The sequence below is a fragment of the Bubalus bubalis genome, chromosome 4, assembly GCF_019923935.1.
Source record: "Bubalus bubalis isolate 160015118507 breed Murrah chromosome 4, NDDB_SH_1, whole genome shotgun sequence".
Taxonomy (NCBI): Eukaryota; Metazoa; Chordata; class Mammalia; order Artiodactyla; family Bovidae; genus Bubalus; species Bubalus bubalis.
The window spans coordinates 78,045,919-78,069,053 of NC_059160.1; the positions used below are offsets into that span (position 1 = coordinate 78,045,919).

At 36.6% G+C, this 23,135-nt stretch overlaps 1 protein-coding gene across 5 annotated transcripts in view; it reads right to left on the minus strand.

Annotated features, from left to right (window-relative positions):
* CPNE8 (copine 8) overlaps nt 1-23,135 on the minus strand; it is a 334,767-nt gene that overhangs the window by 278,013 nt on the left and 33,619 nt on the right. For all 5 annotated transcript variants that reach the window (XM_025283977.3, XM_044941627.2, XM_006055240.4 and 2 more), the window contains 2 exons: nt 15,404-15,444; nt 13,715-13,761 (listed from right to left, as the gene is read on the minus strand). In XM_025283977.3, coding sequence (XP_025139762.3) covers nt 13,715-13,761; nt 15,404-15,444 — 88 coding nt within the window. The remainder of the gene's footprint in view (nt 1-13,714; nt 13,762-15,403; nt 15,445-23,135) is intronic.

The window sequence follows — 23,135 nt, forward strand, 5'->3', positions numbered from 1 at the left end:
TATTTGTAAGGCCTTTTCAAATAGCCATTTTGCATTTCCTTTTCTTGGGGAAAAGAAACTAAAACAGCAATGCCTTAAAACTGACTATATCTTCCATAGAAAATGTTGTTTTTATGAAATTCTTTCAACCACATGCCACACAACTTCTCATCAATTCTCTTCTGTTAAGATCCCCTCAATTACAGTAATGGAGACATGATACATACATTAAGAAACCTTCAAATATCTACTACAGGAATATAGTATCGATAGACTGAATGTTCTGCAGTATATTGTAATTAAAATCTCTTTTATGAGTCAGAAAATAAAAGCAAACCAAACAAAAATATTCAGATGCTCTACAGCATGAATCCAATAGTGAAGACAGTGTCAGTAAAAATGCAGGACCCTTAACAGTTTAGCAACACGTGACTGCCCAAAGACTGTGGGGAATTTCCTCTTTCCTGTATCAATAACTTCAGATGCTTCCCTCTATAGTTTTCATAGAACAAAAAGATAGAATGAAATGAGCTTTCAAGCCCAAGCTTTAAGATGTAAAAAGCATGTTTTTCAATAGATGCTATAATTCAAATTCCTAAATATGTAGTTAAAGTTATGACAAAAAGCATCAGAATAAGCACTGGGCTCTTATAACTTATTTAGCATGTGACACAAATGTTCTCATCTGACAAATGTAACACTGGTACAAAATTATCTACAGATGATTCCTGCAACTCATAATTTATGAAAGGACAGTTGTTAAGTGTTAGCCCATATTTGCGGGTATCCTCAAATTCATCCTTTTAACAAATCTTAACTGAGCATCTTCTAAGAACAAAAGCCGTATCCTAAATGCGGTAGCAGAGAAGCTTGTCCTTTAAACAGCACTGAATTAAGAAGTGAAGTTAAGACATAAGGGAAAATAAGTTCAAAAAAAGTCTTTGATATTTGTTGAATGATATAAAGTAGAAGGTGACAAGGACCATAAGAATGTTATTTAAGTTATGGTATTTCATAAAGGTGAAAGGAGGAAATTCTAGTTGTGAAGGTTAGAAAAGACTAATGGGTGAAGTAACATTTAAGGTGAGCTATGAATAAGTTTCTAATCCTTTCTGAATATGTGTGCATTTACATATTATACATATATTATTCAGCATGGACATGAATAAATATTAAAGCAGCTCAATGTCAATGGAATGGTGCAGAACAGAGACAATGTCAAAATTCAGGAATCAGCATTTGGCAGTAGATTTGCCTCCAAACTACACTCACAAAGTGTGTTATATACAACTTCAGGTTGCTTTATTACACACTAACCTAGGGAATTGGGAACCAACTCTATAATTTTAAGTGTTTAAAAGAATTCACAAAATACATGACCTATGGATGACTCAAATTTAACTCAAAGAAATTAATCCTAACATTTTCAGAAACTCTCAAAACCAAATATGTGTGCCTCTTTAGAGATATTTTGCTATTTCCATTTGCCACTAAGAGTTTTCATATTTTTAAAATCCATGTCACTTCATCATTTCTAGCTCCAAAATTATTATTCACTGAAATAACATTTTAGTTTTAAAAGATCAATTACTCTGATAACTCATAATCATTAGAATTTATTGAAGATATGCAGGTAATTGCAATAGTGTAAGATATAATTTTTAATTTGCAGATTTCAACTACAGATTAATTTTAAGTAATTTTACAACTTTATTTGGAGCATTTGTCTCCACATATTTTAAGCTCCTTTTTTCCCCCATCCTTATTATATAAAAGTAATTCATCACAGAAATAAAATCATGTGCCTAGTTAATACATAATTTTCCAGGATACATCTAAATTCAAATAAAAACATGACCAGTATATTACTGACATAGATATTTTAAACTATTTAACAAAGTATCTATAATGTTATAATATTATTTTACTTGTCTAATTCCAAATATACTGAGAGTAATTATTAGAGTGGTTTTTTGTGTTATTAATTCTCCATAAGTAACCTTGAATAAATGGATTTCTTCATTTATGGTAGCAGCTATTGGAAATGGTCTTAAAATGTAATGGATTTAGTAACGCGTGTTGAACTCTTCCTGTGACACATAAAGAGGAAGTCACTGATAGATGCAGAAAGTCCTCTGGCTCAGGTGTCAGAAAATTTCTGAAGTAGAACATCTACAGTTATTTCATTCCTTTGTTCAACTTCATCCCCTCTAAATTCTAGCTGTTTATTTTGTTTTTTAAATAACTCCTTCATGAGAGAAATAAATGTTTTAAGATCAAAAGGGGACTTCCCAGGAGGCACTAGTGGTAAAGAACCAGCCTGTCAATACAGGAGACAAGAGATGCAGGTTCGATTCCTAGGTTGGGAAGATTCCCCTGGAGGAGGGCATGGCAACCCACTCCAGTATTCTTGCCTGGAGAATCCCATGGACAGAGTAGCCTGACGATTTATAGTCCATAGGGTCGCAAAGAATCGGACACTAACTGAAGGGACTTAGCACAAACAGAAGATCAGAAAAGGGTGGTTCTTGCTATTATTCTGTAAAATAATGTTCAATACTTAAAAGATAATGAGAAAATTGATAATAAGAATACAAAACTATGACTTCTATAGCATCATAATATTAGACTTGCAAGTAGTTAGAACTAAACAAGTTGAATTATTTTTTCCTGATGAATTAGTCCAACCCCAGACTGAACACAGGGCACCCACTATAGTTCTAGCTCCAGAATACTGCTCAAAGAAATCCATACTACCATGAGATACTCTAAATGTTACAAATGTCTTCCCTGTAGTGAACAAAATAATGCATCTCGGTCTCTTCATCCTTTGAGCCTATATTTTATTTTCTGCTTTCCTGTCTCAACATCAAGTAACTGTACCCCCATGTCTAGAGCAAAATACTTTAAGAATTTGAAGACAATTATTATGACTATTCAGAGACTTTGCATTTTTCAGGTTAAACATTCCTTCATTCATATTACATCTATCACTTTATTCAAGATGGTAGCCCTCCTCAGATATATATTTGGCATTCAATAATCTCAAATGGAGAAATGCAAACACTCCAGATTTGCTTCTACCAGAGCAAAATACAAAGGCATTTAATTGAAATCACATGAAATTGCAAACACTCAATTTTTGAGCTACAATAATGACAGTTTCATACAGTTCAGCTTAATAGCATTATGTTCCTTAATGTAAGTATTGAATATTACTCAATAAATTCTCCAATCCCATTAGCTTTTTTAACAGCTATGTAACACCAAAGCATCCTATTAGGTTTGAAGCCAAATAAATCCCACTGGCAATTTTCCCATTGACAGCTGGTCTTCTGCAATAAACTTTACAGAATATTATAATGTAGGAGTTTACTTACCAGCCACTTACCAGTTTTTTATTCTTAAAAAGGTATTTTGATCTCTTAGAGAACCATTGTAGCTTTAATCATATAGTGTCTTACTATAATTCAGTCATATAGTAAGTGGAAGATAAGTAAATTCAATTTGATTATACAGTGTGAGTGACAAATAGATTCAAGGGATTCGATCTGATAGAATATCTGAAGAACTATAGAGAGAGGTTCGTAACATTGTACAGGAGGTGATGATCAAAACAATCCCCAAAGAGAAGAAATGCAAAAAGACAAAATGGTTGTCAGAGGAGGCCTTGCAAATAGCTTAAAAAAGAAGACAAGCAAAAGGCAAAGGAGAAAAGGAAAGATATATCCATCTGAATGACAGAATGGGAAAGACTAGAGATCTCTTCAAGAAAATTAGAGATACCAAGGAAAAATTTCATGCAAAGACAGGCACAATAAAGGATAGAAATAGTATGGATTTAATGGACCTAAGAGAAGCAGAAGATATTCAGAAGAGGTGGCAAGAATACACAGAACTATATGAAAAAGATCTTAATGACCCAGATTACCACAATGGTGTGATCACTCTTCTAGATCCAGACAACCTGAAGTGTGAAATCAAGTGGGCTTTTGAAAGCATCACTATGAAAAAGCTAGTGGAGGTGATGGAATTCCAGCTGAGCTATTTCAAATCCTAAAAGATAATGCTGTGGAAGTGCTGCACTCAATATGCCAGCAAATTTGGAAAACGCAGCAGTGGCCAAAGACTGGAAAAGGGTAGTCTTCATTCCAATCCAAAAGAAAGACAATGCCAGAGAATGTTCAAGGTACCACACAATTGCATTCATCTGACATGCTAGCAAAGTAATGCTCAAAATTCTGCAAGCTAGGCTTCAACTGAAAACTTCCAGATGTTCAAGCTGGATTTAGAAAAGGCAGAGGAACCAGAGATCAAATTGCCAACATCTGTTGGTTTATAATAAAAGGAAGAGAATTCCAGAAAAACACCTACTTCTACTTTATTTACTATGCCAAAGCCTTGACTATCACCTGTCATCCTGCTTATTTAAATTATATGCAGAGTACATTACGTGAAATGCTGGGCTGGATGAAGCACAAGCTGGAATAAAGATTGCCGGGAGAAAAATCAATAACCTCAGATATGCAGATGACACCACCCTAAGGGCAGAAAGTGAAGAGGAACTAAAGAGCCTCTTGAAAGTGAAAGAGGCGAGTGAAAAAGTTGGCTTAAAAATCAACATTCAAAAAACAAATATGGCATCTGGTTCCACCAGTTCAGTTCAGTTGCTCAGTCATGTCCAACTCTTTGCGACCCCATGGACTGGAGCACATCAGGCTTCCCTGTCCATCACCAACTCTCGGAGCTTACTCAAACTCATGTCCATCGAGTGGGTGATGCCATCCAATCATCTCATCTTCTGTCATCCCCTTCTCCTCCCACCTTCAATCTTTCCAAGCACCAGGGTCTTTTCCAATGAGTCAGTTCTTCACATCAGGTGGCCAGAGTATTGGAGTTTCAGCTTCAACATCAGTCCTACCAATGAACACCCAGGACTGATCTCCTTTATGATGGACTGGTTGGATATCCTTGCAGTCCAAGGGACTCTCAAGAGTCTTCTCCAAAACCACAGTTCAAAAGCATCATTCTTTGGAGCTTAACTTTCTTTATAATCCAACTCTCACATCCAAACATGACTACTGGAAAAATCGCTTCATGGCAAATAGATGGGGAAACAATGGAAACAGTGACAGACTTTATTTTCTTGGGCTTCAAAATCACTGCAGTTTGTGACTGCAGCCATGAAATTAAAAGATGCTTGCTCCTTGGAAGAAAAGCTATGAGCAACATAGACAGCTTATTAAAAAGTGGAGACATTATTTTGCCAATAAAAGTCCATCTAGTCAAAGTTATGTTTCTTTCCAGGAATTGTGTATGGATATCAGAGTTGAACTATAAAGAAAGTTGAGTGCTGAAGCATTGGTTCTTTTGAACTGCAGTGTTAGAGAAGAGTCTTGAGTGTCCCTTGGACTACAAGGAGATCCAACCAGTCAGTCCTAAAGGAAATCAGTCCTGAATATTGGAGTGACTGATGCTGAAGCTGACTCTCCAGTACTCTGGCCACCTGACTCATTAGAAAAGACCCTGATGCTGGGAAAGGCTTAAGGCAGGAGAAGGGGACGACATAGGGTGAGATGTTTTGATGGCATCACCAACTTGATGAACGTGAGTTTCAACAAGCTCCAGGATTTGTTGATGGACAGGGAAGCCTGGAGTGCTGCAGTCCATGGGGTCATGCATAGTCAGTTAACCAAAAAAGGATGCACATAGCTCTCTTAGAGGAAACCCCTAGAGCAAACATGTTGGGTGACAAAAGAGGAATGTGCTGCTGGGGCAAAGATGACATCTGCTACATAAGGCCTAAAAAATGATCCAGTTAAAGTATCATATTCAATATGTCAGCAAATTTGGAAAACTCAGTGGTGGCCACAGGACTGGAAAAGGTCAGTTTTCATCCCAGTCTAAAGAAGGGCAATGCCATAGAATGTTCAAACTACCATGCAATTGTGCTCATGTCACCTGCTGGCAACGTAATGTTCAAATAAGCTTCAGCAGCACATTAACCAAGAATTTCCAGATGTACAAGCTGGGTTTAGAAAAGGCAGAGGAAGCAGAGATCAAACTGCTAACATCTGGTGCATTATTGAGAAAGCTAAACAGTTCCAGAGAAACACCTACTTCTGTTCATTGACTACGTTAAAACCTTTGACTATGTGGATCACAACAAACTGAAAATCTCTTAAAGAGATAGGACCTTTAAGATGGTAGACCTTCTTTCCTGTCTCCTGAGCAAACTGCATGCAGTCAAGAAGCAAGAGTTAAGCCAGACATTGAACAATGGACTGGTTCAAAATTGGGAAAGAAACAACAAAAAGGCTGTATGTTGTCACCCTCTTATTTAACTTATATGCAGAGTACATCATGCAAAATGCTGGGCTGGATGAATCCCAAGGCAGAATCAAGACTGCTGGGAGAAATATCAACAACCTCAGACATGCAGATGATACCACTCTAATGGCAGAAACTGAAGAGGAACGAAAAGCCTTTTGATGAGGTGCAAGAAGAGTGGGGGAAAAAAGCTGGCTTAAATCTCAACATTACAAAACCTAAGATCATAGCCTCCAGTCCCATCACTTCATGGGAAATAGAAGTGGAAAATGTGGAAACAGTGACAGATTTTATTTTCTTAGGCTCCAAAATCAATGCAGATGGTGACTGCAGCCACAAAATTAAAAGATGCTTGCTCCTTGGAAGAAAAGCTATGGCAAACCTAGACAGTGTATTAGAAAGAAGAGACATTACTTTGGTGACAAAGGTCCATATAGTCAAAGCTATGGTTTTTCCAGTAGTCATGTATGTATGTCAGAGCTAGACCATAAAAAAGACAGAATGCCAACGAACTGACTCAAAGTGTGGTACTGGAAAAGACTCTTGAGAGTCCCTTGGACAGCAAGGAGATCAAACCAGTCCATTTTAAAGGAAATCAACCCTGAATATTCATTGGAAGAACTGATGCTGAAGCTGAAGCTTTAACACTGGCCACTTGATGCAAACAGCCGACTCATTAGAAAAATCCATGATGCTCAGAAAGATCGAGGGCAGGAGGAGAAGGGGGCCACAGAGGTTGAGATGGTTGGATAGCATCACTGACTCAATGGACATGAGCTTGAGCAAAGTCCAGGAGACAGTGAAGGACAGGGGAGCCTGGAGTGCTGCACTTGTGACCTGGGGTCACAAAGAGTTGGACACGACTTAGTGACGGAACAACAACAACAGCAACATAAGCCCTCTTCTCTAAGGTCAGGAAACATAACAGAACTTTAAGAACATGAAAATACAAATAGCATCTTAGGAAATCTGAGGCAATAAAGGAATATGTATGAGATGAAGGAACAAAAGTAAAGAGAAACTCCAGAAGAACTAAGTGAGATAGAAATAGGCAATCTACTCAAGAAAGTGTTCGGGTAGTAATGGTAAAGGTGGTCACAGAATTCAGAAGAATAATGAGAAATTAGAACCTTTAAAGAAAGATTAATAATTAAGAAAGATGTAATACTTAGTAAAATAGACTATAAAATAATTATTGCTACAAAAGACAAAGAGAGACACTACACAATGATGAAGCAATAGATCCAAGAGGATATAACAACTGTAAGTATATATATTAACAGACCATATATATATATGAACTTATTATTGCTAAACAGAAAATAAGTATAGAACCTATTAATAAATTACATAAGGCAAATGTTAACAGACATAGAAGAGGAAGTTGACAGCAGTAACACAATAGTAAGGAACTCTAAACTCCATTTATATTAATGGACAGATCATCCATATGTAAAATCAATAAGGAAACACTTGCCTTAAATGACACATTAAACCAGATGAATCATAAATATATATATATATATTTATATATATGATATTACACCTGAAGGCAACAGAATATACATCCTTTTTAAGTGCACATGGAGCCTTCTCTCAGACACATCACATAGTAGGCCACAAAGCAAACCTTATGAAATTTAAGAAAATTGAAATAATATCAAACATCTTTCAAACCACAGTGATTGAGATTAAAAATCAGCTACAAGAAAAGAACTGCAAAAAAAACACAAACACATGGATGCTAAATAATATGCTACTAAACAACCAACAGATCCCTGAAGTACTCAAAAAGGAAATTAATAAAAATACCTGGAGACAAATGAACACAATATACAATGATCCAAAACCTATGGGACACAGTAAAAGCAGTTCTAAGAGAGAAGTCTACAGCAATACAAGCTTATATCAGGATTTAAGAATAAGTTCAAATAAACAATTTAAACTTACACCTAAAGAACTTGGAGAAAGAACAAATAAAACTCAAAATTATTAGGAGAGAAAGCATAGATCAGAGCAGAAATAAATGACATAGAGTATAAAAAACCATAGAAAGAAATCAGTTAAACTAAAAGTTGGTTCTTTGAGAAAATGAACAAAATTAATAAACCTTCAGCCTGACCTAAAAAGAAAAGAAAAGGGGGGAGAGGAATAAAATCTCTACAATCAGATACAATAAAGGAGAAGTTACAATCAATACCAGAGAAAGGTTACTAAAAAATATCACAAGAAGACTACTACAAACAGCTAAATGTCAATAAAATAGAAACTTGGAAAAAACAGACAAATACTTAAAAACATATAATCTCCCAAGACTAAACCAAGAAGAAATAGAAAATATGAGCAGAACAATTACCAGTACTCAAATTGAATCAGTAATTAAAACACTCCCAATGAGCAAAAGTCCAAGGGAAGATGACATCAGAGGTGTATTCTACCAAACATTTACAGAAGAGTTAACATCTATTCTTCTAAAAATATATCCAAAAATTGCAAAGAAATGAATATTTCTAAAATCATTCTATGAACCTAGCATCACCTTAATATTAGACAGAAAAAAAAGGAAAGAAAGAAAAGTACAGACCAATATACTGATAAACAGATTCAAAAATCTTCAACAGAATACTAGCAAACTGACTGCAATGATAAATTAAAGGACAATACATCATGACCAATGAGATTTAGGACAAGAATGCAAGGATTTTTCATTATCCACAAATCAATCAATGTGATACACCACATTAATAAAATGAAGATTAAAAACCATATGATCATCTCAATAAATACAGAAAAAGGCTTTTGACAAAATTCAATATCCATTGATTATAATAACTCTTTAGAAAGTGAGCATAGAGGAAATATACCACAACATAATAAAGGCCATATGTGAAAAACCAACAGCTAATATCATGCTGCTGCTGCTGCTAAGTCGCTTCAGTCGTGTCCGACTCTGTGCGACCACATAGACGGCAGCCCACCAGGCTCCCCCGTCCCTGGGATTCTCCAGGCAAGAACACTGGAGTGGGTTGCCATTTCCTTCTCCAGTGCATGAAAGTGAAAAGTGAAAGTGAAATCGCTCAGTTGTGTCTGACTCTTCGCGACCCCATGGACTGCAGCCTACCAGGCTCCTCCATCCATGGGATTTTCCAGGCAAGAGTACTGGAGTATAAATTCGAAAGAATTACCTCGTAGATCAGGGACAAGAAAACGTTGCCCACTCTAACCAGTTTTGCTCAACACAGTATTGGAAATCTTAACCATAGCAAGTAAACAGGAAAAAATAATCAAAGAAATCTAAATTGGTAAGGAATAAGAAGTAAGATTGTCACTGTTTGTAGTTGAAATGATACTATCCACAGAAAACTATAAGATGCTGATGAAAGAAACTGAAGATGAAACAGATGGAAAAATACACCATGTTCTTCAACTGGAATACATGATATAGATACACCTATATCTGTATCTCTCTCTCTCTATATATATATATATATACACACACACACACACACATATACATATAATGGCATATTTAACCATATAAAAATGATAAAATTTTACATTTGCAACAACATGAATGGACTTGGAGAATATTTTGTTAAGTGAAATAAGCTACTTTATGTGTGGAATATAAAAAATACAACAAACTAGTGAATATAACAAAGAGAAAATGATTCGCAGATAGAAAGAAGAAACTAGCAGTGACCAATGGGGAGAGAGAGAAAGTGGGAGGGGCAATTCAGGGGTAGAGAACCAAGACCAAAGTGAAAAGATCCTTAAACTAAGGACTAAGGTAAAAACTGTTATGTATGAAATAAGCTATAAAGATATTCTACATAACATAGAGAATTTAGTCAATACTTTATAATAACTATAATTGGAATACAACCTTTAAAATCTGCAAATCAGTATATTGTACATCTGTAACTTATACAATATTACACATCAATTCAGTTCAGTTCAGTTGCTCAGTCGTGTCCAACACTTTGCGACCCCATGAATCGCAGCATGCCAGGCCACCCTGTCCATCACCAACTCCCTGACTTCACTCAGACTCACGTCCATCGAGTCAGTGATGCCATCCAGCCATCTCATCCTCTGTTGTCCCCTTCTCCTCCTGCCCCCAATCCCTCCCAGCATCAGAGTCTTTTCCAATGAGTCAACTCTTCGCATCAGGTGGCCAAAGTACTGGAGTTTCAGCTTCAGCATCATTCCCTCCAAAGAAATCCCAGGGCTGTTCTCCAGAATGGACTGGTTGGATCTCCTTGCAGTCAAGGGACTCTCAAGAGTCTTCTCCAACACCACAATTCAAAAGCATCAATTCTTCGGCACTCAGCCTTCTTCACAGTCTAACTCTCACATCCATACATGACCACAGGAAAAACCATAGCCTTGACTAGACGAAGCTTTGTTGGCAAAGTAATGTCTCTGCTTTTGAATATGCTATCTAGGTTGGTCATAACTTTCCTTCCAAGGAGTAAGTGTCTTTTAATTTCATGGCTGCAGTCACCATCTGCAGTCATTTTGGTGCCCCCCAAAATAAAGTCTGACACTGTTTCCACTGTTTCCCCATCTATTTCACATGAAGTGATGGGACTACATGCCATGATCTTAGTTTTCTGAATGTTGAGCTATAAGCAAACGTTTTCACTCTCCTCTTTCACTGTTGTCAAGAGGCTCTTTAGTTCTTCTTCACTTTCTGCCATAAGGGTGGTGTCATCTGCATATTTGAGGTTATTGATATTTCTCCCGGTAATCTTGATTCCAGCTTGTGCTTCCTCCAGCCCAGGGTTTCTCATGATGTACTCTACATATAAGTTAAATAAGCATGGTGACAATATACAGCCTTGACGTACTCCTTCTCCTATCTGGAACCAGTCTGTTGTTCCATGTCCAGTTCTAATTGTTGCTTCCTGATGTGCATACAGATTTCTCAAGAGGCAGGTCAGGTGGTCTGGTATTCCCATCTCTTTCAGAATTTTCCACAGTTTATTGTGATTCACACAGTCAAAGGCTTTGGCATAGTCAATAAAGCAGAAATAGATGGTTTTCTGGAACTCTCTTGCTTTTTTGATGATCCACTGGATGTTGGCAATTTGATATCTGGTTCCTTTGCCTTTTCTAAAACCAACTTGAACATCTGAAGTTCACGGTTCACATATTGCTGAAGCCTGGCTTGGAGAATTCTGAGCATTACTTTACTAGTGTGTGAGATGAGTGCAGTTCTGTGGTAGTTTGGGCATAAAGTCTTTGGCATTGCCTTTCTTTGAGATTGGAATGAAAACTGGCCTTTTCCAGTCCTGTGGCCACTGCTGAGTTTTCCAAATTAGCTGGCATATTGAATGCAGCACTTTCACAGCATCATCTTTCAGGATTTGAAATAGCTCAACTGGAATCCCATCACCTCAGTAGCTTTGTTCATAGCGATGCTTCCTAAGGCCCACTTGACTTTCCATTCCAGGCTTCCTAAGGCCCACTTTGACATCCCATTCCACATCACATTCCAGGATGTCTGGCTCTAGGTGAGTGATCACACCATTGTGATTATCTGGGTCGTGAAGATCTTTTTTGTACAGTCTGTGTATTCTTGCCACCTCTTAATATCTTCTGCCTCTGTTAGGTCCCTACGATTTCTGTCCTTTATTGAGCCCATCTTTGCATGAAATGTTCCCTAATTTGTATTTAGGTTGGTGCAGATGTAATTATGTGTTCAGGCTGTGAATTTCAAATCATTATAACTAGGCTCAAATATACCTTTATTAATCAAAATAGGAACCATTACAATCAACACATTTTTGCCAATGAGAAATAAGTTTGCTTATTCCTATAGCATAAAAATCCATGTTTTGGAATTTGACAAATTCTTGGAAAGAATTTTCTATATCCTGCTGGTTGTGGAAGTGTTTTCCCTGCAAAATGTTATAGAGATGCTTGAAGAAGTGGTGGATGGTGAGAGGTTAGGCAAATATGGTGGATGAGGTAAAACTTCATATCCTAATTTGTTCAACTTTTGAAGCTTTGGTTGTGCAACATGCCGTCAGGTTTGCCATAGAGAAGAATTGGATATTTTCTGTTGACCAGTGCCAGTTGCAGGCATTATAGTTTTTAATGCATTTCATCAATTTGTTGAGCATACTTCTTAGATGTAAGGATTTCACTGGAATTCAGAAAGCTGTAGTGGATGAGACCAGCAGCAGACCATGAGATTTTTTTTTTTTGGTATAAGTTTGGTTTTGGAAAGTGCTATAGAGCTTCTTCTTTGTCCAAGCACTGAGCTGGTCATTGCCAGTTATCATAAAAATATCCACTTTTTGTCACAGTTCACAATCCAGTTAAGAAATGCCTCATTATTATTGTGTAGAATAAGACATCACTTCAAAAATGCTTGTTTTGATTTCTGGTCAGCTCATGAGGCATGATAAACGTATCAGGCTTTTTCACCTTTCCAATTTGCTTCAAATGCCAAATGACCATAGAATGGTTGATGTTAAGTTCTTGGGCAACTTCTCGTTTAGTTGTAAGAGGGTCTGCTTCGATGATGGCTCTCAATTGGTTGTTCTCAACTTCCGATGGCCAGTGATTACACTTCTCAACTTCAAGACTCTTGCCTCCTCTGCAGAACTTCTTGAACCACCACTGCATTGTACATTTGTTAACAATTTCCAGGCCAAATGCATTGTTCATGTTGTGAGCTGCTTTACAACCCATTTTGTACTCAAATAAGAAAACTGCACAAATTTTCAATTTGTCTAACATCATTTACATAGTTTAAAATAAATATAAAATAAACAAGTAATAATATTACACCAAGCAATAAGTCATTAGTGAAAAAATAAATAAAGAGAGAAATGCCCATTAAAATGATGTATGACATAACCTTCTTTATTTTGAATGTATTCCAATATCAAATGGCCAATTTCAACAATACAAAACTGCAATTACTTTTGCACCAACCTAATGATAGGAAACTGAGTTTCTACTTTATTTTCAAATAACAAGTTACTACTTGTATAGGAGCAGATAATTGATATCAATCACCAGACTTAAAATCCTTTAAAGCATATTTTATAAAATCAGCAGTTGACCTCAAAAGTGAGACTGAACCCACACTTCAACTGTGTAAGAATTTGATCATACTAAATTTATGTAAGACTGAGGAAAACACAAATCAAGGCTAGATTATTTCACAGAAAGATCATAAATGAGGTAAACATTGAAGACTATTAAAAACAAAACACAAAAATTGCTTTCATCAAATTAAAATGAAATAAATTTAAAAAGAAATTCAATCTTTGGGTTGAAAATGACTTAAAATAACTAAAAACAGGAAAGTATCATCTTGATTACATTGTAATTTATACCATGTCTTACAGCATAAAAACCATATTTTTAAAATTCCAATTCTTACCTCTCTCCATTCTTTATTTCCAACTCCTTGTGTATATAAGACACAAACTACAAAAAGATGAAAAAAATAAATACATCTAAACATTTTTCATACATATCAAGTGAACAAACCCAATTTATTTTTCAGCTGTCCAAAAGGTATGTTAAAATTAGTTTTTAATACCTCACCTTACTCTGGCAAGAAAATTGCTAATAAATCATCACATGATTAAAAATTTTTAAATAAGCAAAAAAACAATAACAGGTCTTTAGACCTTAACGTGTATAGGTCTTGGCACAAAAATATAATAGTTATTTGCTAACGTCTTCAATTACATTATGCTACAAATGTAGATGATTTTTTTTTTTAAACTAAGGTTAAATAGTTTTGTGAATTCTCTGCGGGCTCAGCTGGTAAAGAATCTGCCTGCAATGCAGGAGACCAGGGTTCGGTTCCTAGGTTAGGAAAATCCCCTACTGAAGGGAATAGCAACCCACTCCAGTTCTCTGGCCTGGAAAATTCCATGGATGGAGGAGCCTGGTGGGCTATAGTCCATGGGGTCTCAAAGAGTTGGATACAACTGAGCAACTAACACACACGCAAACAGTTTTGGAGTATTTCACTGTTACCAGTCATAGGTCATGCTCTTCCTAGGATACTTAAAATCCTAAGAAGCATGATAGGAAGGAAAATCTGCACCAAATCAAATGTTAAATTTAACATCTGCAACTCCTATCCTCAATGTTTGTAAACAAGAAATCCTGTCAACCACAAACAGAAGTCCAAAAAAAGTAGATTAAGAGTCTAGAGTAAAGATTAAGGGATAAAAATATCCCATTCACTTACTAATGAGTCCTGGGAACTTTAAATACTCACAATTGTAATGCCTTTTCTCCAGTGACAATCTCAAGAATTCTTTCATCAACTGAAAACACCTCTTTCCCGTCATTAAAACACACAGTTTCATACATTTGTAGAGATGGAGAGCAACTGGATATCAACTTCTTTTTTTGATTTATACATTATTTCTATTGTTTTCTAATTAAAATTGGCTTTCATTGTACAATTCATCTCCAGTTTTCAATAAAAACATAATTAGTAATAAAAAAATTCAACTCATTCAAGATGTTATATAATTCATTTGGTTATACATGACTTTATATACTTCCTTTATTCACAAAAAAAGGAAAATTGTTACTCTGTGACTTGATCACTTAGAATTATGGCCCATTACAGCTGCCTTTCAAATATAATTTCTATTATATGGCTTTACAATGAGGTTTTAATTTCAAAATGAATTGTCCTGCATTGGAGTCATTTGTATTTTCTTCTTAGTCTTTAAATGCTAAGCAATTCCCTCTCTTTAGCCAGAGTACTGCCCAGGTAGATAAGAATGCAGAGCCTGAGACCATATTCCTCCTTACTTTATAGTCTTTAAGACAATATTTAAGTGAAAATTATAATTTTCATACAACTTTTTACAAAATCAAGTAAGTAAAATAAATTGTTGTTGTTCAGTTGCTGAGTCGTGTCCAACTCCTGACCCCATGAACCACAGCACACCAAGCTTCCTTTTTTTTTTTTCACTATCGCCCAGAGTTTGCTCAAATTCATGTCCATTGTGTCAGTGATGCCATTGAACCATCTCATCCTCTGTTGCCCCCTTCTCCTCCTGAATAGACTATTTCAAAAAGCAAGTTAAATACTTACTTGGATCAGATTTAGAAAACGTGTCTCTGTCCAGAAGATTTCTGTTGAAGAAAAAAGAAAATACTAGATAAATGTAATACCAAAATATTTATATAAAGGTATAAACATATAAATGTAATGTAATGACTTAGAAGTTCTAAAATTTAAATTTGTGCTGGATAGTCATCCTCCACTAACTGGTAATGATTTATAAAATCTATATTACATTTTTATATTTAATACTTACAATAAAAATCTCATGTTTACCCTGTCCTATTTTTCTACCAAGAATACCACTCATGTGCATTTATCAGTACCATGCTTAATATTTGAAATGTTTTTTTCTTATCAACCTGATACACTTTCATATTCCAGGTTCTTAAAAATTACTCTTTCCATGGAATCATGATACACTGAGAAAATACAATCAACAGAACAGCACACACCAAAAAAAAAAAAAAAAAGAAAAAAGAAAATCAGACTACATCTTCAAATATTCTCAAAAAGAAAAGAAACTATCAGAAATGTTTGTATTTGGAACTGTCAGTTTCAAAGACCACTAGTCAGAAATCAAATTAAAATAATCCACTTGTCCCTTAAGCAGAGACTATGACTTCAGCAGTGACTGAAAAAACAGTAAATTTTTAAAACATTTCCATTTGAGAATATACTTTGTTATATATTTATAAAGGAAGTGCTCCACTTAAGTGGAAATTTTCTAGTTTTCCCTGTGTCTAGTTTTGCTCATTAAGTGTCCTTAAAAAATGTAATTCAGCTCTTTCTTTCAGAGTTCATAAAAATCAAGGAGAGACAGTACAAATATTGCAGCAAGCTTAGAATTCAAAAACTGTGTTATACACATATAAATGAAAAAAATGTGATTCTAGTACCTTACTTATCTTAAAAAAAAAAAAAAAAAAAAACCCATACAATCTTTAACCACAAACAGAAAATAATGGATTTCTAACAATGATAAAGATAAATATTCTTAATCATAAACTTTATTTGAAAATTATTTCTTTTAGCCATTAGGATCCATAACATATAGTGGTAAGGTCAAAAACAAACAAAAAATTTAGATCCTTTATATGAGAAAAAAAACCCCATAAACTCTTCATAACTTAGTCCCTAAACTTTGCAATTTGAATTTCTCATTGCTCTTTGATAATAAATTTCAGCTATACATTGATCATATGAACAACATAGAATAGACTACTTCTGACTAGATTTAATTCCCCAAAGATTAATTTATGCAGTGGCTACGAGGTGCTGGAGTGGCGAGAGGTGGCTGCGCGGTGCTGGAGTGGCGAGCGGCCAAGAGGAGATACCCCACATCCAAGGTAAGGAGCAGTGGCTGCCCTTTGCTGGAGCAGCCATTAAGAGATACCCCAAGTTCAAGGTAAGAAAAACCCCAGTAAGACAGTAGGTGCTGAAAGAGTGCATCAGAGGGCAGACAGACTGAAACTATGATCTGATCACATGGACCACAGCCTTGTCTAATTCAATGAAACTAAGCCATGCTACGTAGGGCCACTCAAGACGGTCAGGTCATGGTGGAGAGTTCTGACAAAATGTGGTGCACTAGAGAAGGGAATAGAAAGCCACTTCAGTATTCTTGCCTTGAGAACCCCATGAACACTATGAAAAGCCATAAAGATAGGACACTGAAAGATGAACTCCCCAGGTCGGTAGGTGCTCAATATGCTACTGGAGATCGTGGAGAAATAATTCCAGAAAGAATGAAGGGATGGAGCCCAAGCAAAAACAACACCCAGTTGTGGATGTGACTGCTGATAGAAGCAAGGGCTGATTCTATAAAGAGTAATATTGTATAGGAATCTGAAATGTTAGGTCCATGAATCTAGGCAAATTGGAAGTGGTCAAACAGGAGATGGCAAGAGAAAACTGGTCAAACACTTGTAAAAGAATGAAACTAGAACACTTTTTAACACCATACACAAAAATAAACTCAAAATGGATTAAAGATCCAAACATAAGACCAGAAACCATAAAACTCCTTGAGGAGAACATAGGCAAAACACTCTCCGACATCACAGCAGGATCCTCTATGACTCACCTCCCAGAATATTGGAAATAAAAGCAAAAATAAACAAATGGGACCTAATTAACCTTAAAAGCTTCTGCACAACAAAGGAAACTATAAGCAAGGTGAAAAGACAGACTTCCGAATGGGAGAAAATAATAGCAAATGAAGCAAATGACAAACAGCTAATCTCAAAAATATACAAGCAACTCCTACAGCTCAATTCCAGAAAAATAAACGACCCAATCAAAAAATGAGCCAAAGAACTAAATAGACATTTGTCCAAAGAAGACATACAGATGGCTAACAAACACATGAAAAGATGCTCAACATCGCTCATTATCAGAGAAATGCAAATCAAAACCACTATGAGGTACCATTTCATGCCAGTCAGAATGACTGCGATCCAAAAGTCTACAAGCAATAAATGCTGGAGAGGGTGTGGAGAAAAGGGAACCCTCTTACAGTGTTGGTGGGAATGCAAACTAGTACAGCCACTATGGAGAACAGTGTGGAGATTCCTTAAAAAAACTGGAAATAGAATTGCCTTATGACCCAGCAATCCCACTGCTGGGCATACACACTGAGGAAACCAGAAGGGAAAGAGACACTTGTACCCCAATGTTCATCGCAGCACTGTTTATAATAGCCAGGACATGGAAGCAACCTAGATGTCCATCAGCAGATGAATGGAAAAGAAAGCTGTGGTACATATACACAATCGAGTATTACTCAGACATTAAAAGAATACATTTGAATCAGTTCTAATGAGGTGGATGAAACTGGAGCTGATTATACAGAGTGAAGTAAGCCAGAAAGAAAAACACCAATACAGTATACTAACACATATATATGGAATTTAGAAAGATGGTAACAATAACCCTGTATACAAGATAGCAAAAGAGACACTGATGTATAGAACAGTCTTTTGGACTCTGTGGGAGAGGGAGAGGGTGGGATGATTTGGGAGAATGGCATTGAAACATGTATAATATCATATATGAAATGAGTCGCCAGTCCAGGTTCGATGCACGATACTGGATGCTTGGGGCTGGTGCACTGGGACAACCCAGAGGGATGGTACAGGGAGGGAGGAGAGAGGAGGGTTCAGGATGGGGAGCACGTGTATACCTGTGGCAGATTCATGTTGATATATGGCAAAACCAATACAATATTGTAAAGATAAAAAATAAAATAAAAATAAATAAAAATAAAGTTAAATAAAAAAAAAAAAGAGTGAAAAAGGACATTTTAGGAATCAGCAAACTAAAATGGACTGGAATGGGTGAATGTAACTCAGATGACCATTATATCTACACTGTGGGCAAGAACACCTTAGAAGAAATGGAGTAGTCATCTTAGTCAACAAAAGAGTCCAAAACGCAGGACTTGGATGCAATCTCAAAAACAACAGAATGATCTCGGTTTGTTTCCAAGGGAAACCATTCAATATCATGGTAATCCAAGTCTATTCCCCAAACAGTAACACTGAAGGAGCAGAAGTTGAACGGTTCTATGAAGACCTATAAGACCTTCTAGAACTAACACCCAAAAAAGATGTCCTTTTCATTATAGGGGACTGGAATGCAAAAGTAGGAAGTCAAGAAACACCTGGAGTAATGGGAAAATTTGGCCTTGGAGTACAGAATGAAGAAGGTTAAGGCTAATAGAGTTTTGCCAAGAGAATGCACTGGTCATAGCAAACACCCTCTTTCCAACAACACAAGAGAAGACTCTACACGTGGACATCACCCAGATGGCAAACAATGAAATCAGATTGATTATATTCTTTGCAGCCATACATGGAGAAGTTCTATACAGTTAGCAATAAACAGACTGGGAACTGACGGTGGCTCAGATCATGAATTCCTTATTGCCAAATTCAGACTTAACTTGAAGAAAGTGGGGAAAACCAGTAGACCTTTCAGGTATGACCTAAATCAAATCCCTTATGATTATACACAGGAAGTAAGAAATAGATTTAAGGAACTAGATCTGATACACAGAGTGCTTGATGAACTATGGATGGTGGTTCATGACATTGTACAGGAGACAAGGAGCAAGATCATCCCCAAGAAAAAGAAAAGCAAAAAAAGCAAAATGGCTGTCTGAGGAGGCCTTACAAATAGCTTTGAAAAGAAGAGAAGTGAAAAGCAAAGGAGAAAAGGAAAGATATACCCATTTGGAATGCAGAGTTCCAAAGAATAGCAAGGAGAGAGGGGAAAGCCTTATTCAGTGATCAGTGCAAAGAAATAGAGGAAAATAATAGAATGGGCAAGACTAGTTATCTCTTCAGGAAAACTAGAGATACCAAGGGGACATTTCATGCAAAGATGGGATCAATAAAGGAGGGAAATGGTAGGGACCTAACAGAAGCAGAAGATATTAAGAGGTGGCAAGAATGCACAGAAGAACTGTACAAAAAAGATCTTCACAACCCAGATAATCATGATGGTGTGATCACTCACCTAGAGCCAGACATCCCGGAATGTGAAGTCAAGTGGGCTTTAGGAACTATCACTACCAACAAAGCTAGTGGAGGTAATGGAATTCCAGTTGACCTATTTCAAATTCTGAAAGATGAAGGTGTGAAAGTGCTGCACTCAATATGCCAGCAAATTTGGAAAACTCAGCAGTGGCCACAAGACTGGAAAAGGTCAGTTTTCATTCCACTCCCAAAGAAAGGCAAAGCCAAAGAATGCTCAAACTACCGCACAATTGCACTCATCTCACACACTAGTAAAGTAATGCTCAAAATTCTCCAAGCCAGGCTTCAGCAATTCGTGAACCATGAAATTCCAGATGTTCAAGCTGATTTTAGAAAAGGCAGAGGAACCAGAAATCAAATTGCCAACATCCATTGCATCATCGAAAAAGCAAGAGAGTTCCTGAAAAACATCTGTTTCTGCTTTATTGACTATGTCAAAGTCTTTGACTGTGTGGATCACAATAAACTGTGGAAAATTCTGAAAGAGATGGGAATACCAGACCACCAGACCTGCCTCTTGAGAAATCTGTACGCAGGTCAGGAAGCAACAGTTAGAACTGGACATGGAACAACAGACTGGTTCCAGATAGGAAAAGGAGTACGTCAAGGCTGTATACTGTCATCATGCTTATTTAACTTAAATGCAGAGTACATCATGAGAAACGCTGGGCTGGAGGAACCACAAGCTGGAATCAAGATTGCTGGGAAAAATATCCATAACCTCAGATATGCAGATGACACCACCCTTATGGCAGAAAGTGAAGAAGAACTAAAGAGCCTGTTGATGAAAGTGAAAGAGGAGGGTGAAAAAGTTGGCTAAAAGCTCAACATTCAGAAAACTAAGATCATGGCATCCGGTCCCATCAGTCCACAGCAAATAGATGGGGAAACGGTGGAAACAGTGGCTAACTTTATTTTTTGGGCTCCAATATCACTGTAGATGGTGAATGCAACCATGAAATAAAAAGAAGCTTGCTCCTTGGAAGAAAAGCTATGACCAACATAGACAGCATATTAAAAAGCAGAGACTTCACAGCCAACAAAGGTCCATGTAGTCAAAGCTATGATTTTTCCAGTAGTTGTGTATGGATGTGAGAGTTGGATTATAAAAAAAGCTGAGCACCGAAGAATGATGCTTTTGAACTGTGGTGCTGGAGAAGACTCTTGAGAGTCCCTTGGACTACAAGCAGCTCCAATCAGTCCATCGTAAAGGAGATCAGTCCTGGGTGTTCATTGGAAGGACTGATGTTGAAGCTGAAACTCCAATACGGTTCCACCTGTTACAAAGAGCTGACTCATTGGAAAAGGCCCTGATGCTGGGAAAGACTGAGGGCGGGAGGAGAAAGGGATGACAGAGGATGAGATGGTTGGATGGCATCACCGACTCAATAGACGTGAGTTTGGGTAAACTCCAGTATTTGTGATGGACAGAGAGGTTGGCCGGTTGCAGTCCATGGGGTCACAAAGAGTCGGACATGACTGAGTGACTGAACTAATTGAACTGTATAATTTTTAAAGTTTGGAAAAGACAAATATTCTTAAATGCTATATACACTGCAAAAGACCAGTGATTATCAAAATGAATCACAAAGTTTGGATTGATGACAGAAATGCAACGATTTTTTTCTTTCTCCCTAATATAGATGCAAAACACCCACATTAAATTAAACGAGAAGTATTATTCCAATGGCTATGTTATTAAAAAAAAAAAGAAATAGAAACTAAGTTGAGGCTCAAAGACATTGAGTAAATGATTAAGAGCACACAGCCCTGTATGAAATATTCCAAAGAAGTCAACTTTTGGAACCCAGTTTCTCTCAACTTTACAAAATGCTACATTGTCTGGAGAAGTCTGAGAGAAACACCTGTTTTCCTACAAGTGTTGGAAATGTGAAAGGAAAGGTTTCATCTTATCCCTGTTGGTTGTGTCAAAAGAGTATACATACAATATTGTTTATAGACTAATAAGAAGAGAGATGCCACCTATGCAATGAACAAAAAGAACTAGGATAGGAAGCCAAACATAACTGTATTTACTTGCAGAAAAATATTATTTTTTCTACATAAAACAGTTCTTAAGAAAAAAATAACACACACACACACACACACACCACTCCTCATCAGCTCTTACATAGGAAGGCTAAATACACTTCCCTCCATGGTGTTGTCATTTGCTTGAGTTAGGATGCCTTTAATATTATGCCTACAATTTTATAATGTGAAGTTGAACTGAACATTAAGTTAAAATCTTGAACAGCCCCTTCTATTCTATAAATCTTGATGTAGATAAACCAAGGAAGAGAACAAACTCCCAAAAAGAAATTATGGAAAAATAGAGTGTATGAGTTAGAAAACTTACCTGAAGAAATAACCTAATCAAAACTTTGATCTGTGAATTGCATGAGTTGTTCCAGTAACCACTCATCTCAAATTGCAATTAAAATGCCTGGACTTGAGTATGATTGAAACAGCACAACTAAAGCTGAAGCCCAATGAATTAAACTCTAACCTGTATGAAGAAATACTAGGTTAATGCAAGAGCATATTTTGCATGAAGCCTGAAATAGGAAAAGATAAGCAAGAGTTTAGTAACATCTTTCCAGCACCATCCAGGAGAAAAGCTTCCCTGACTTTTCCCTTTATTATTCAATCATCACTGATACTAGTCTCTTAAAACAGACCAATGCATATAGCGACCTTCCCTTGATGACAATAGCCAGTTACCTCATTGGACAACCTTGCTTACTCTGATTTTAGGCTCAACAAGCCACCTGCCAATTTTAAGATAGCTTCTCACATAGATATTAGCACTGAACTGTGTGGAGTGGCCAAAATGAATATTACAGTTTTCTTGACCATTAGAGTTTTTATTCTTAAGTGGCATACCAAGACTGAACAGCCACTTAGCCCCTAAAAGTGACATCTGAGGCTTCTCTTTCTCTAATAGGAAAATAGTGATTCCATTTAAACTTCAATGCAACTAAACTAAACTAAAGAACAAACATACAGAAACGAACAATACACTAGAAGGAATCAATAGCAGAATAACTGAAGCAAAAAAATGGATAAGTGACCTGGAAGACAGAATGGTGGAAGCATATGCTGCAAGACTGAATATAGAAAAAGAAAAAGTGAAAAGAAATAAAGAGAGCCTAAGAGACCTCTGGGATGACATTAAATGCACATTCACAATATAGAGGTTCCAGAGGGAGAAGAGAGAA